Genomic DNA, 14,519 nt, shown 5'->3' with positions numbered 1-14,519 from the left:
AGAGACAAAGATAAAGTGCTATTTATTTAGGCGGATGGGTGATTGTGGGCGACACAGAAGAGATTATTGTATCATTCCCTCTCCTGCGCATTCCAAATATATTTATTTAAGACCATATCAACTCTCTTCTTTTCCTGCTAAATATCTCCCTATTATCTACCAGCTACTTTTTCCTCTCAGCTTCCAGAGGACAAAAAAAAGCATATAAGAGATTCAAGCACATAGAGCTTAATTTGATTTTTTGTCTTAAACAGAATTACATAACTAACTACTGCACATATTATTGAAGCCAAGTAACAGGATCAATAAACTAAATTCCTTAATGGACTCTTACAGATCGATATTTAAACTCCACAGTCAGTGTTCCAGACACCAGCCACAGCATTTAAATATATACCTAAATATTCACTGCCAGCTGATATCTGGATATTGGTGCATAATATCGGGGTACAGTAGTGGTTATCATTATTTGGATAATGGCAATATCTATCTGATAGTTATCTCAGAAACTTGGGACAGCCTTTTTGATGAAGATCAGTGCTCTCTGGATGAATTCCAATTCTGTCCTAGGCCTGCCTGGTGCTCTCCAGAGAGCACTGGGGAAGTCTACAGGGATTTTCAATGGCATTATCCAGATAACACTGCTGAAAATACGGGTACAGCTCCAGGCTTCTGCTTCCTGGATAAGTAGTTTTCAATATAGGGTCCTGAATATTTAAATTTAAACTTCTAAACATTCTGAAAGCTGAACTCCCAGACAGCCCTCCAGACTTGTGCTTCCCAGTTTAGGTATCAGGTGAGTAAAGGTAAGCAACTGATAAAACAGTAGTACACAATGAATTCATTAGCCGTGTTCTTTCTGTGATACTATGTAATTCCATACTATGTAAGCCGCACTGAGCCTGCTACCGAGCAGGAAAAAGCGGGGTATAAATGCAACAAATAAATAAATAAAAAATTATATGACAACCTAAAATCAGGTCCCTCATAGGTTGGACAGCGGAGAAGCTATTCTAATGATCAGGGCAATGGGATGAGAACCAGGGAAGTCCGGTTTAAATCCCAGTGCTGCTCCTTGGGATCTTGGGCAAGTCACTTAATCCTCCTTTGCCTCAGACATAAACTTAGACTGTGACCCTCCAGGGCCAGAAAAATACCTACTATACTTTAATGTAACTCACTCTGAACTACTGAGAAAGGTGTGAGCTAAATCCAAATCTCACATTACCCCCAAAATCATAGCAAATTACTTCAGTTTACAGTAGAATAGAAAAGAAAACTCAACCTGTTTTGTAGACCCTATTAATTTCATGAATCTCAGCATTACTACGAGATGACAAAATTTCAATTATGCACGCTTCGTCTGTGCCAGCACCCTGCAGGGAGAAGAAGGATGGAGCATGTCATCACATGTGTACAATGTCTATGGAGATAGAGGAACAGGAAAATTGTAATTTGAACCATGAAAAGAAAAATGTGGAGACTCAAAATGTAAGGCATATCTTACTGCATGAAGGAGGAAAGAAGACACACATTTCAAAAGACAAATCCAGAAAGAGCAGCTAGAAAAATGAAAGAAGTTGCTTGGTACTGGCAAAGCACATGTGTCTGACTTCAGATTAATGAGTTTACTCCAGCACACCAAACAGTTTATCACAACTGACCTTTGGATGTTACATAACATGCGCTACCTGACATGCCTATTAAAAAAGTGACCAAGAGCATTTCCAAAATATAGATTCACCTTTACCCATGCACAGGAGTTAAAAGGGCCAGTTATGTATCTACTTACTCAGAAACAGACACAACAAATCCACATCTTCTATTAACACGGTCCAGGTCACTTTTCATTCTTTTGCTGCCTTGTGCTCCTTGATATTTTCATAAGGGGAGGTGTTAAGATTATTTATTTATTTAAAAATTTTCAGACTGCCTTCCCAGTTGCAAAAATCATCTAATCAATAGTAAAGGGAACATACACGTGGGAGAAGCATTGGTGAGCCAAGGGTATCTCTCCTGTTACACATGAAGGGGGTCTTTTACTAAGCTGCAGAAATCAGCTGGCACTAAATGCCAAGACACCCATTATATTCCTATGGATATCTCTGTGTTTACCACCAGCTGATTTCTGCTGTGGGCTAAACAATGCTACCACAGCTAAGTAAAAGACTCCCGTAGTTTATAGAATAATTTATAGAATACTATAAATTATGCATCTCACTTGACGCACAAGGCATGCCAACATATGCCTGCCACTGGCATGGCATAAGAGGGTACGCTAAAGCATGGGCGCACCAATGCCACCTTATATTTGTATTCTGTTACACAGGGGTGGGCAACCTCAGTCCTTAAGGGCGACAACCCAGTTGGGTTTTCAGGATTTCCCCAATGAATATGCATGGGATCTATTTGCATACACTACCTCTATTGTATACAATAATCTCATGCATATTCATTGGGGAAATCCTGAAAACCCAACTGGGTTGTGGCCCTTGAGGACCGAGGCTACCCACCCCGCTATTACAGGATCCTGGCACTAAGATGCCGATACAGAATTGGTGCTAAGCCTACAACATTGGGGCACCTAGACTGAGGTGCCAATTTATGGAATTGCCTGTTTATTACAGGATCAAAACTCTCATGAATAAATCCCTGTACTAAAATATATTAATTATGAAGCTCTTTTTATATGTCTGTCAGAAAACATGCTCTGTAAGTTTGGGATTATAGCCTTCTGTTTTGGTGTGCTGGGTATTTCTGAACTTGTCCTTTATAATTGGCAACAGTGGTCAACTGGAAAAAAATCCTTCACCTATTAAGTATGAATTTTTCTACGCCAATACTCCGCAAATTACCCTGTAAATGAGGTGGCGGGAAAGACATTTTCATCCTAATACAACACAAATCAAGATAGAGAGCTAACACTATAGGAAATTATATGACAAGGTGTTATGTGAAAATATAAGAATGTTTACAGTCACTTCATGATCTTTCATAGGTTTAAGAATATAAGAGTTGCCCTACTGGGTCAGACCAAGGGTCCATCTAGCCCAGTATCCCGTTTCCAATGGTGGCCAGTCCAGGTCACAAGTACCAGGAAGTCCCATAAAGTAGCAGAATTCCATGCTACTTAATCCCAAGGATAAGCAATGGCTTTCTCCACATCTACTTAATAACACTTTAGGGACTTTTCCTCCAGGAATCTGTCCAAGCCTTTTTAAAAACCCAGTTACATAAGTCCAAAAATGCACCCAATTCAAGCCTATTTTATAAAGGCAACTTAGATGCTTATGTTTCTTTGTAAAATAAGTACCCAGAATCGGCCTCAAAAGCACACAGATTAACAAACACAAATGTACAGCTTTTCCAAAGTGCACCCATATTTTTTATAAAATTCTCACATAGATTGTTACTTCACTCCTGTTCCATCCAAACCACTCCCTAATGATTTTTCAATGTGTATATACAGCCATGAAATTTTATAAAAGCCTTTTCTGCATGGAAACCATACTTTACATGCAAAAACTCTTTATACACTCGCCCCCCCGTTGTGCTGTATGGTAAATTTCAATGTACTTTCACCCCATGACAGGAAATGTTCCACACGTCGCACAGACCTTTATCGCTTCCTTTATTTCATATGCATCATACATAGTCGGGGTCTTCATCATTGCAAGGATTGTCTTCTCAAAGTTTCCAGACAGCTCAGATTTTAGATCTTTGATCAAATCCTATAAAAGAAAACAGAGGGAAGAAGATATTAGTGTCTGTGAACAAACTGACCCCCCTGTTTGCTAAGCTGCACTAGCGGCAGCCATGCACTAATGTTGACACAGCCCATTCACTTAGTAAACAGGGGGGGGGGGGTAAGCAGGGCAGGATTGACCCTTTAGTTTGCCTAGTGTCCACAATCGTATTAGGCTCCTACCATAAAATACATAACAGTACACCTTTAAACCTTACTATAATAATTGATCACTGCATTAGCCTCTAGATCTAATTAAGTCATGTAAATGTTGAGGTTTAAAAATAATCCTGGACCCCAGCAAACATTCTCCACCCCCCTAACCTTAGCAAACACCTTCTCCCCCTCCATTTAGACCCAGAAAGCACTGGCCCCTCTTTTATTCCCTAGATTCCAGCAACAAGTCCCCCCCCCCTTTTTCTTTGGCAGGCCCCCAGCAAGCTCTCTTGAAGTTCAGACACGTGCGTCTGCTCACTGCTTCCCATCTTTCCAGTTGCTATGAGTATTTATTGGGCTCAAGGACAACTCCAAAGAGTTGGCAGAGACCTGAAGAAACAGTTAACATTCGGTGATACCAGTCGAATAAATTAGAGGGGGATGGGGAAGCAGTGTAGCAAGTGCTTGGCGATGGCCGATACAGGTGCTGATAACACTACCTCTTGTCCTATTATGGGCAGATGCATCAGCTGTAATTGACAATATCATGTTTCTGGCATCTGGGCATGGGGCCTTGGCAGAGCCAGATCAGTTTTGGGTAATCTGCTGTTCGTTAATGCAGTTAAGTGTTATTTTTCCGTCTTGTGTTACTGTTTGGGTAAGATTTTATTGGTCATGTTCTTATGTTATGAAATAGAAATTTGGAGTATATAAAGGGGTCAGTATTCAGCGTGCAAGCCATTTGGTAGTGGGAGGACAGCATTTGTAGTGCACTGGTCCCCCCCGACATGCCAGGACACCAACCAGGCACCCTAGGGGGCACTGAAGGACTTCATAAATTGCTCTCAGGTACATAGCTCCCTTACCTTGTGTGCTGAGCCCCCAACCCCCACCCCAAAAGCCACTACCCACAACTGTACACCACTACCATAGCCCTTACGGGTGAAGGGGGGCACCTAGATGTTGGTACAGTGGGTTTCTGGTGGGTTTTGTAGGCCTTGCTGTTTCCTCCACAAACGTAACAGGTAAGGGGGGTATGGGCCTGGGTCCGCCTGTCTGAAGTGCACTGCACCCACTAAAACTGTTCCAGGGACCTGCATACTGCTGTCATGGACCTGAGTATGACATCTGAGGCTGGCATAGAGGCTGGCACTCAATATTTTGAAAGATATTTTTTGAGGGTGGGAGGGGGTTATTGAGGGCACCTTTTTGTGCCTTGGTTGTAAGAAAAACACAACCAGGTAAAGTCGTCCAAGTGTTCGTCAGGGACGTCCTCGTTTCTTTCAATTACGGGCCAAGGACATCCAAGTGTTAGGCATGCCCAAGTCCCGCCTTCACTATGCCTCAAACACGCCCCCTTGAACTTTGGCCGTCCCTGCGACGGAAAGCAGTTGGGGACATCCAAAAATCAGCTTTCAATTATACCGATTTGGACAACCCTGGGAGAAGGACATCCATCTTCTGATTATGTCGAAAGATGAGCGTCCTTCTCTTTCAAAAATGAGCCCTACAGTGGTCTAAGGAAGACTATTTTTTTTATCAATCTGATTATTAAAAATATCAATAATTTTCAATTAATGTGGAAAAACTATAAGAAAAGAACCAATATACAGTTGAAGAAATTGAAGGGGAAAAGGCCTCAGAAATCTGTGGCTATTTAACAGTCTTTATACTCTCTTCTCATCGCAATAATCATAAATATACATGGAAACAATAGGGTCCTTTTACTAAGCCGCAGTAAAAAGTGGCTTGTGGTAGTGTAGGCCCGGGTTTTGGGCGCACACAGAAATATTTTTTAGCGCACGTACCAATGCCTTTTAAAAACATTTTTCTGAAAATGGACGTGTGGCAAAATCATAATTGCCGCATGCCCATTTCGGATGTCTCTTTACCGCTAGGTCTATGGTTGGCGGTAAGGTCAATCTGCGCGTCAGATGCCACTTGATGTGCATCCGCTACGCATGTCCAAAAATAAAAAATATTTTTCAGACATGCGTAGCGGACGTGCACTAAAAATGAAATTACCCCAAGAGGCCCGCCGTAGTTGGGCAGTAACTTCATTTTGGTGCGCATTGGGCACGTATATACACTTAAGCGGCTTAGTAAAAGGGGCCCAATGTCTGAAGCTAAGTACATTAAAATTTTTGGTTAAGCACTTGCTCGTACTGAAGATTATGGTGATTACACAGTTTGCACTTGAAGAATTTACAAGAAAATTAGAGGGTTTTTTTGGCTAATGATTAGTCTGTGATCTGGTGGCTGTCAGAAGAGTCTAAAGACTGACAAATAGCCACAGACTTCTGAGGCCTTTTCCCTCTCAATTTCTTCATCAGTATATTGGTCCTTTTCTCATAGTTTTTCCACATTGTTTTTTTTTTTTTTGTATAGCAATTATAATTTACAATATGTTTCTTTTTGTTTTTCTGGGACAAGAGTCATCTTATATAGTATGTGAAAATTTGAAAATATAAAATAAAAAAAAATAATAAATTTAAACATCCAGTAGTAAAAAAACACCTTCACTGGAGTGGAATACATATATTGTAGCATTATTACAGCATTACAAAAGCAAGCCAGGTTTCCAATATAACAGTGAGTAGTTCTGTGAATTCTGCTCAATATTTACCTTTCCATAAGCCGTTTTAAAGGACAGGAGGATTTGCTGCCGTTGCCTATTTGAGCGACTTCCAAGACACTCAATAATTGCTTGTTCATCCGTTCCTGCAAACCAAGATGCATCACCAGTGAAGCCGTTATGAAGTGTCAAATTTTAATCAATGTTAAACGCTGTTTAATAGTGAAGACACTGAGCTACCCTCTAGTTTGGAAACAATGCTGAGACTGATGAGGTCAGTAAATGTACACACGAAAAAAACGATAAGAAAAGAAGCAGAATCACAATACTCTTTGTCAGCAATCGTTGTCTAGGGTTGGTCCCGGGGTCCACTTCACAGAGGCAGTGGGTTCCCAAGAATACACAATCCACACGGATTTGGATATATATAAAGTATATTATATTTGAATATATGTATTGGCTCACAGCACTTAGTACAGGAAAAAGGGTACAAGCTGTCTTGGGGGTGTGTGTTTAGAGAGAGGGAGAAAGAAAGGATAGGGTGCTTGTTCAGAGGAAAAAAGAAATCTTGGACTAGGGCTGTCTGAGAAGGGGGGGGAGCAGAGCCAGGTGCTCTGGTGGCTAAAGATGGAGGTGTGCAGAGAAAGAAGAAGAAGAAACAAAGACAGCCCAGCAGAGTCCCGTGCCCTCTGCTGCAGGGAGAAAGAAAGAGGGAGACGTAGTGCCCTGGACACAGAGAAGTGCCCGGGACAGAGAGAAGGGGGGCAGTAGACCCCAAGCTGAGCTCTGTGCTCTGCTGCACAGAGAAAGACAGAGAGAGCCCTAGTGCCCTCATGAGCTCTGCTTTATACCTAATAAGAACTGAGAGGGAACAGGAGCAGAGAGAGATCAAAAACTTCTCTCTTTCCCAGTTATTTCCTTTACAGAACTCCAGATACTTTCTGAAGTCAGGAAAGGTGACAACTTTCACAGCTTGTCCTGTTTGAAATCCCTAGTGATGGAGCCTCTATGTCTGGCTTTGGTGGCTCTGAAGCCCTGCTCCCAGATGGAACGAAAGGTATGTTAATCAAGAGTAATTGAGAAACCAAAGGGCTATCAGGCCTCTGACCACCATTTGGTGCCATCCTTAGTGATTCCTGAAGTGGAGGGGGGAGAGTTTATCAGGGGTCAGAAGCTGGTTTAATATGTCAAACTGATTTCATATTAATATAAGTATGTCCAGCAATAATTCTGACCTCCCGCAATCCTGACACTCTTCAATACCAGTAATCAGTGGCGTACCAAGGGGGGGGGGCGGTGGGGGCGGTCCGCCCCGGGTGCACGCCGCTGGGGGGTGCCACGCGCCTGTCGGCTCTTCGTTTTCATGCTCCCTTTGCCCCGGAACAGGTTACTTCCTGTTCCGGGGCAGAGGGAGCAAGAAAACGAAGAGTCGGCAGGCGTGCACCCGGGGGGGGAGGGGGATTATTTCGCTGGGGGGGGGGCATCGCGCTGTTCCAGGGGGGGGCGCTGCACCCGGGGGGCAGGGGCGCATCGGCGATCCGCCCCGGGTGTCAGCCCCCCTAGGAACGCCACTGCCAGTAATCAGCAATGTGGAAACAATAGTTTATACAGCATGTATAATTATGCTTAACAACCTTACATAAACTAATAGAATGGAAGGAAAAAAGCCTCAGAACCTGTCCACCAGCACTGTGATGGCATATGCCAAAAAACTACAGGTCAGTAACTTCATAGGCATAAAAAAAAAACCTTCCATTTTCTATCCTCGGCAAGTCTTGTAATTTTTGAAAATTGTTCAAATTGCCCAAGGAATTTAAGATAGGGAATGGAAGGGATTTTTATGCCTATGAAATTACTGACCTGTAGTTTTTTGGCATATGCTTTCATAATTCCCTTATATATTCTAGCATTGCCATATTTTGCTCATTCTGTCCTGACCTGAGGAAGACTGTTTTGAGCTGCCAAATGCTAGTCCAAAAATGTAATAAAGTTAGCCCAATAAAAGGAGATATCATCTTATACTCTTCAGTTTTTATTTCTGTTTCTAAACCTTTTACTACACAACTTTTACAGTGAAACTTTGTACATTATTTTTCTACTCTGCTGTTTTGTGTGCCTCAAAAAATAGCGCATGAAAACCCAAAAGTGCACGCCGAACAATGCAGTTTACTACCTGACCCTCAAACACTTGAAATATTTTTCTAATGATGGCATGATAAAACCAAACAACACTGAAAAAAAATGAAAGCATCCCAGACCTACAAATCCAGTAGCTGACTGAAGTAAACTACATCACAACTCTATCATGAAACAGCCAAGTATATACAATAGTGATCGCCAACTTCTAAATTGTATGGCAGAATAATATAATCAGGCAAAAACAGGACCATGTGTATCAGTAGTTGAGTCAGACAGTAGTTTTTATATGGTGCTGTAAACCGCCTTGGTATTTATTTTATTTCTGCATTTGTATCCCACATTTTCCCACCTATTGGTAGGTTCAATGTGGCTTACAAGAGTCTGGAGTAAATTGGCTACAGTTTGTATAGAACAAGGTTAGAATTTATATAGAAGAGTGACATTAATAGTTGTCAGGCTTTATGTGTTTATAGTTGCCTCAGGTAAGCATGTTAAGTGTTTGGGATGAATTGGGTGATGGAAACTTAGTTCAGTTCTGTACATTGTGGTATTCATGTAGTGTTATTTCTTAATCTGGTTGGTTAGGTTGGTTAGGTTGGTTCAGTGGGGAGGAACAGTACGAACAAAATGGGCTTTCAGGTGTTTTGGGAAGAATAGGTTAATTGTCTTTGAGGTTTAGGTCTTTCAGTAGTGTGTTCCAGAGCTGGGTGCAAACAGAGAAGCCGGAAGCATACGCTGATTTGTGTTTAAGGACTTAACATCTAGGGAAGTGGAAGGTAAGGTAAGATCTCACTTACGTAGTTGCATTTCAGATTGGTATATCTATTAGGTTGGTCATGTAGCCCGGTGAGGGGCCCAAAATTATTCTGTAGGCCAGAGAACAAAGCTTAAAGAATATGCATGCCTTGACTGGTAGTCAGTGTAATTTTTGGAGAAGGGGTCTAGCGCTTTTGAACCATTTTTTTCCCGAAAACTAGTCTAGCTGCTGTATTTTGTGCTGCTTGTATATGAAAAGAAATACATAAATAAGAATGATAATTCAGAGAACACTTACCAAAACCTTTCATAGCCTTCCTCAATACCTCTGCGTCCCTCAAAGGGTCAAATCCTGCTGCATCAGAGATAGTGCCTCGGTTCACTGGCTGAGGAATCAGACACAAATGAAAAAAAAAGAAAAACATGGAAGCTGGTCTATCCAAAAGATGCAAAATACACAGAGAAAGACATGACTATTCTGCAAACTTCACATGACCCCTGCAGATGCACATCTAAATACCATTAAATTTGATGCAGCTTCCTTGTCCAGGTAAGACTCCTCAAAAAATTTTGATGCCTGGGCTACATATACTATGTAAATAATCCATACTCTTTCATAGAATGCATTACTAACATATTTTCAAATGTTGTACATAAGAATAGCCATACTGGGTCCATCTAGCCCAGCATCCTGTTACCAACAGTAGCCAATCTAGGTCATAAATACCTGGCAGAGTTCCAAATTGTAGCAACATTCCATGCTACCAATCCCAGGGACAAGCAGTGGCTTCGCAATGTCTGTCTCAACAGCAGACTATGGACTTTTCCTCCAGGAAACTGTCCAAACCTTTTTAAAACCCAGATACACTAACCACCGATACCACATCCTCTGGCAAATTCTATAAACTGGTATATTATAGAATAAAAGCATTTACATACATGCTTGGCACCAATAATTGGCAGTAACACACACAAGTGCTAGGCATTATTCCAATACAGATGAACACAAAAGGCAATGGGGATGTTCGTGTGGGTGGAGCATGGATGTGTCACCTAGCAACGCATGCAACTTGAACAGATATGACTGCTGCAAGGCGCACATAGATGTGCCAACTTACACCATCCACTGATGTGACATAAGCTGGCGCTGCAAAGCAGTGGCGTAGGAAGGGGGGGGCGTCGGCTCCGCTGGTTCCCTGCTCCCTCTGCACCGGAACAGGTTACTTCCTGTTCCGGGGCAGACAGTGCAGGGAACCAGCGGAGCCGACGCAGCTCCCAGCGACGTGCAGTTGGGGCGGATCGGCCCTCCCGCCCACTCCTCGCTTTCCTATGCTAGTAAGAATGCACTCCGGGGGGGGGGGGGGGGGCCCGTGCTGCACCCGAGGGGGGGGGGGCGCAGCGGCGACCCGCCCCGGGTGTCAGCCGCCCTCGCTATGGCACTGCTGCAAAGGGACTTTGCACTAGTATTTTCATACGCTGTTACAGAATTGTTGCCTTTATTAAGGTCAATGCAACAGGAGTAGAGGCTGACCACAGACAAAACCAACTCGGGAGATGGTGCTTGAAAACCACTTTATTGATTGCTTGTAGAAAGGACCCAACACAGTCTGTGTTTCGGCGCAAACTCTCCCGAGTTGGTTTTGCCTGTGGTAAGCCTCTAGTCCTGATGCATTGCTTGGATTGTCATAGAGGTTTCTCCTGTTCATTGCTCCTGATCTTGGCCTTTATTAAGGTGCCAATTTATAGAATTGCCACCTTTGACATTCGAATCATTCTTGACTACATTACAAGCAAAAGATACACAATGACAGCACAAATTATTATTTATTTAGATTTAGCTCACACTGTTTTCGGTAGTTACAATCAGGCACACTAGATATTTCCTGACCCTGAAGGGCTTATGTCTAATTTTTGGACCCAAGGCAATGCAGGGATAAGTGACTTGCCCAAGATAGCAAGGACTAGCAGCAGGATTTGAACTGGGTTTCCTTGGTTATCAGGGCTGTGCTCTAACCACTAGGCTATTCTTCTACTCAGTGGTGTAGCCAGACCTTGATGTGGGGGAGAACTAAGCCCAAAGTGGGGGGGGGGGCACATTTTGCCCTACCTCCTCGCCACTCTCTGCCCCCATCGCAACTTCACATACCTGGACTGGCAGGGGTCCCCAAGCCCTGCCAGCAGAAGCCTTCCTGTGGCGATATACGGCACCTGTGCAGCCTGCCATGCTTTCCCGCCCTGGTGCACATGCTAAGTTTTAATTTCATTAAAAACAAGTATACGCACGAGGGAGTGGGAAGCAGCGGCGAATATTGCTGCAGAAAATCCTCTGCTGACCAGGCCAAACCAGCAGACTTTGGAGGCCCAAACCCAAATGGGGGACCTAGGCCCCCATGGTCCCTGTGGCTATGCCACTGCTTCTACTCCTGAGAATATCTTTCTCCTGATTTTTTTTTTCTATATAAACTTTATCGTAAGAGGACACAGCAGTTATAGCATCACAAGCAATCTGATGTAAAATGACCTATACTTGGAAAAAAAAAAAGTTTGGTGGAGTTGGGGGAACCAGCCTACGTTTCCCTCTTGTTCTTGTCAGTCTCCAGTTTAATAGGAACTAGGGCTGAGACCTTTCATTCAAAACTACGCCTGGGAACTTTTGTCCTATATTTTATAAGAATTGCCATACTGGATCAGACCAAAGGTCCATCAAATCCAACATCTTGTTTCCAACAATGGCCAATCCAGGTCACAGGTACCTGGTGGAACCACATGGAATAGCAAGATTTTTTCCAGGTCTACCTTAAGAGTTTATGGCCTTCACCTCCAGGAATTTGTTCAAATCTTTCTTAAACACAGCTACATTAATTGTGTTTACCATATCCTCTGGCAATGAATTCCAGAGTTTAACTGGGCATTGAGTGAAAATAAGAACATAAGCCTCTTCCATTTCACATTAGCCCAGTCTTTGCCATGACAACCAAGCACTAGAGTTCCTTTCCAGAACCTTGCAACTCTTGTTTTATTGTAATGAAAGTTATCGCAGGAATTACATCCAACTAAGAATACAACAAACTTTCAGTTAAATGTGTAACATTCCTTTTTTCAAAGGCTATAAGCAGGAGTCTTGTCAATTTTTTAGTTATTAACTTTTATCTTAAGCCTTTGAATGCCGTCATATTTTGGAGACGCAATGAAGAAATATTGTTCTACAGGGTCCTTTTACTAAGGTGCACCGAAAAATGGCCTGTGCTGTTGTAGGTGCAGATCCATTTTTCAGTGTACCTATAAAAAGGGCTTTTTTGGGGCCGAAAATGGACGTGCGGCAAAATAAAAATTGGTGCGCGTCCATTTTGGGCCTGAGACCTTACCACCAGCCATTGACTTAGTGGTAAGGTCTCACACGTTAATCGGGCGATAATTGTCAGCATGCGTACACTGTCGATTACCGCCTGGTTAGCGCCACGCGGTTGAAAATAAAAAAATATTTTCTGCCACGCTTATCGGAAGTGCATAAAAAATGGAATGACATCCGAGGGCACGCGGTAGTTCCAAATTGACGCATGTTGGACACATGTAGGCGCCTACGCGCCTTAGTAAAAGGGCCCCTAAGTGAATGGGTACCCATCTTCTCTTTCTATTTCAACTATGTCATACACACATTTACTAAGTTACTGCAGAATAATGAAAGTGCTCCTACCGTACCTTGCTTGGAGTGACTGCAGGCACACTGGGTGATGGGTAAGATGGCATTGAAGGATTAACAGCAGGGCCTGAGGGATAGCTTGGCATGCCAGGCTGCTGCCCTGGAGGTGGCATGCCAGGCTGCTGCCCTGGATATGGCATGCCAGGTTGCTGCCCCGGATACTGCATGCCAGGCTGCTGCCCTGGGAGTGGCATGCCAGGCTGCTGCCCTGCAGGTGGCATTGGTTGACCGCCTGGGTACCCTGGATTGTAAGCAGGCATTCCCGATGGTGGATTTCCTCCTGGCTGTGGGTACATTCCGTATGAGGATGCTTGCGGCTGTTGCCCTGGCTGAGGTGCTCCAAAGCTCCCAGTAGGAATTGGAGGATAGCCTCCAGCTGATCCAGAAGGAAACATACTTTGTCCTGGATTTGCTCCCCCAAATGCGGACGGAAAATTGGAAGGCTGCAATTACGAGGATTAAAAACAGGTATTTCAAAACCATTTAAAATGTTGTGTGTGATGATAAAAGGGAGCTCAGATATAAAACTGGTAACAAAGCATACATATCTCACATCAATATATAAATGCATCTTATTATAATATATATTGTACATGCCCACACACACATATATATTATAAAATCCATTAATTAAGAGTAGTTTATAACTCTTAACACCACTCTGCATAAAATGAGTACACACTATATACAAATTACCATAGATATAGGTCAGCTTTGCATACAAGTTGCATTATAACTTTTGCCCCCATCTAATCACTTGTGTATAAGTTGTGGGGCCAGTATCCCCCCCCCCCCCCCCTTCCCCAGAGTCCAGAATCTAATTTCCCATAGTCTCTCCCGAGTTCTGCATACATCAACCAATAATATATTCTCCCCCTCCCTTTATGCACTCAGCCAATAGCAGTTTCCTCCATACCTATTTCCAGAGCTCCAACGCTGTTTCTGTGCCGGCATGGGCCCTTCCTCATCTCCCGTGAACCTCCCTTGTCCCACAGGCAGCAGCCAGAAGGCTATTCTTCCCTCTCCCTTCCCTGTGGCTGCTTTCTTCCATACCTCTTCCTGAAGCAAAAATGCTTTTTCTCCACTGGCACAGGGCCTTTCTGTAAGGCCAATGTTCAGGCGTGCTTGTCCCATCCCACCCTCTCCTCATGACACATTTTCTGTTGGACAGAGGGCAGGATGGGGCAGCACGCTTGAACATTGGCCTTACAAATGAAAATTGTCTCCAGTATGTTCGGGCTTCAAATTTGGGTTTGCATATTTCCTGTTTCCATCAACAAACGCAGTCTGTGTCTGTGTCAAATTCTTTTTCATCACAAAAGTAGCATTAACCTCTCTGAAATAAGCACTTTTCAGGCAGCTGCTACCATTAGAGTGAAATGCAACTTTGCTTTCAGGAAAATGTTGAAACATTATTGCACAGTTCATTAATGTTGCAATGTCTACCA

General features: G+C 43.1%; 1 protein-coding gene across 2 annotated transcripts in view; it reads right to left on the bottom strand.

The window, feature by feature from the left end:
• The window catches only part of ANXA11 (annexin A11), a 133,963-nt gene that overhangs the window by 31,220 nt on the left and 88,224 nt on the right, over nt 1-14,519 (bottom strand). For both annotated transcript variants that reach the window (XM_030203245.1, XM_030203246.1), the window contains exons 4-8: nt 13,071-13,514; nt 9,670-9,757; nt 6,528-6,622; nt 3,618-3,731; nt 1,286-1,376 (exon numbers count right to left, since the gene is read on the bottom strand). In XM_030203245.1, coding sequence (XP_030059105.1) covers nt 1,286-1,376; nt 3,618-3,731; nt 6,528-6,622; nt 9,670-9,757; nt 13,071-13,514 — 832 coding nt within the window. The remainder of the gene's footprint in view (nt 1-1,285; nt 1,377-3,617; nt 3,732-6,527; nt 6,623-9,669; nt 9,758-13,070; nt 13,515-14,519) is intronic.

The sequence above is a fragment of the Microcaecilia unicolor genome, chromosome 5 (genome assembly GCF_901765095.1).
Source record: "Microcaecilia unicolor chromosome 5, aMicUni1.1, whole genome shotgun sequence".
Lineage (NCBI taxonomy): Eukaryota > Metazoa > Chordata > Amphibia > Gymnophiona > Siphonopidae > Microcaecilia > Microcaecilia unicolor.
This window is presented reverse-complemented; position numbering and strand designations above follow the sequence as displayed.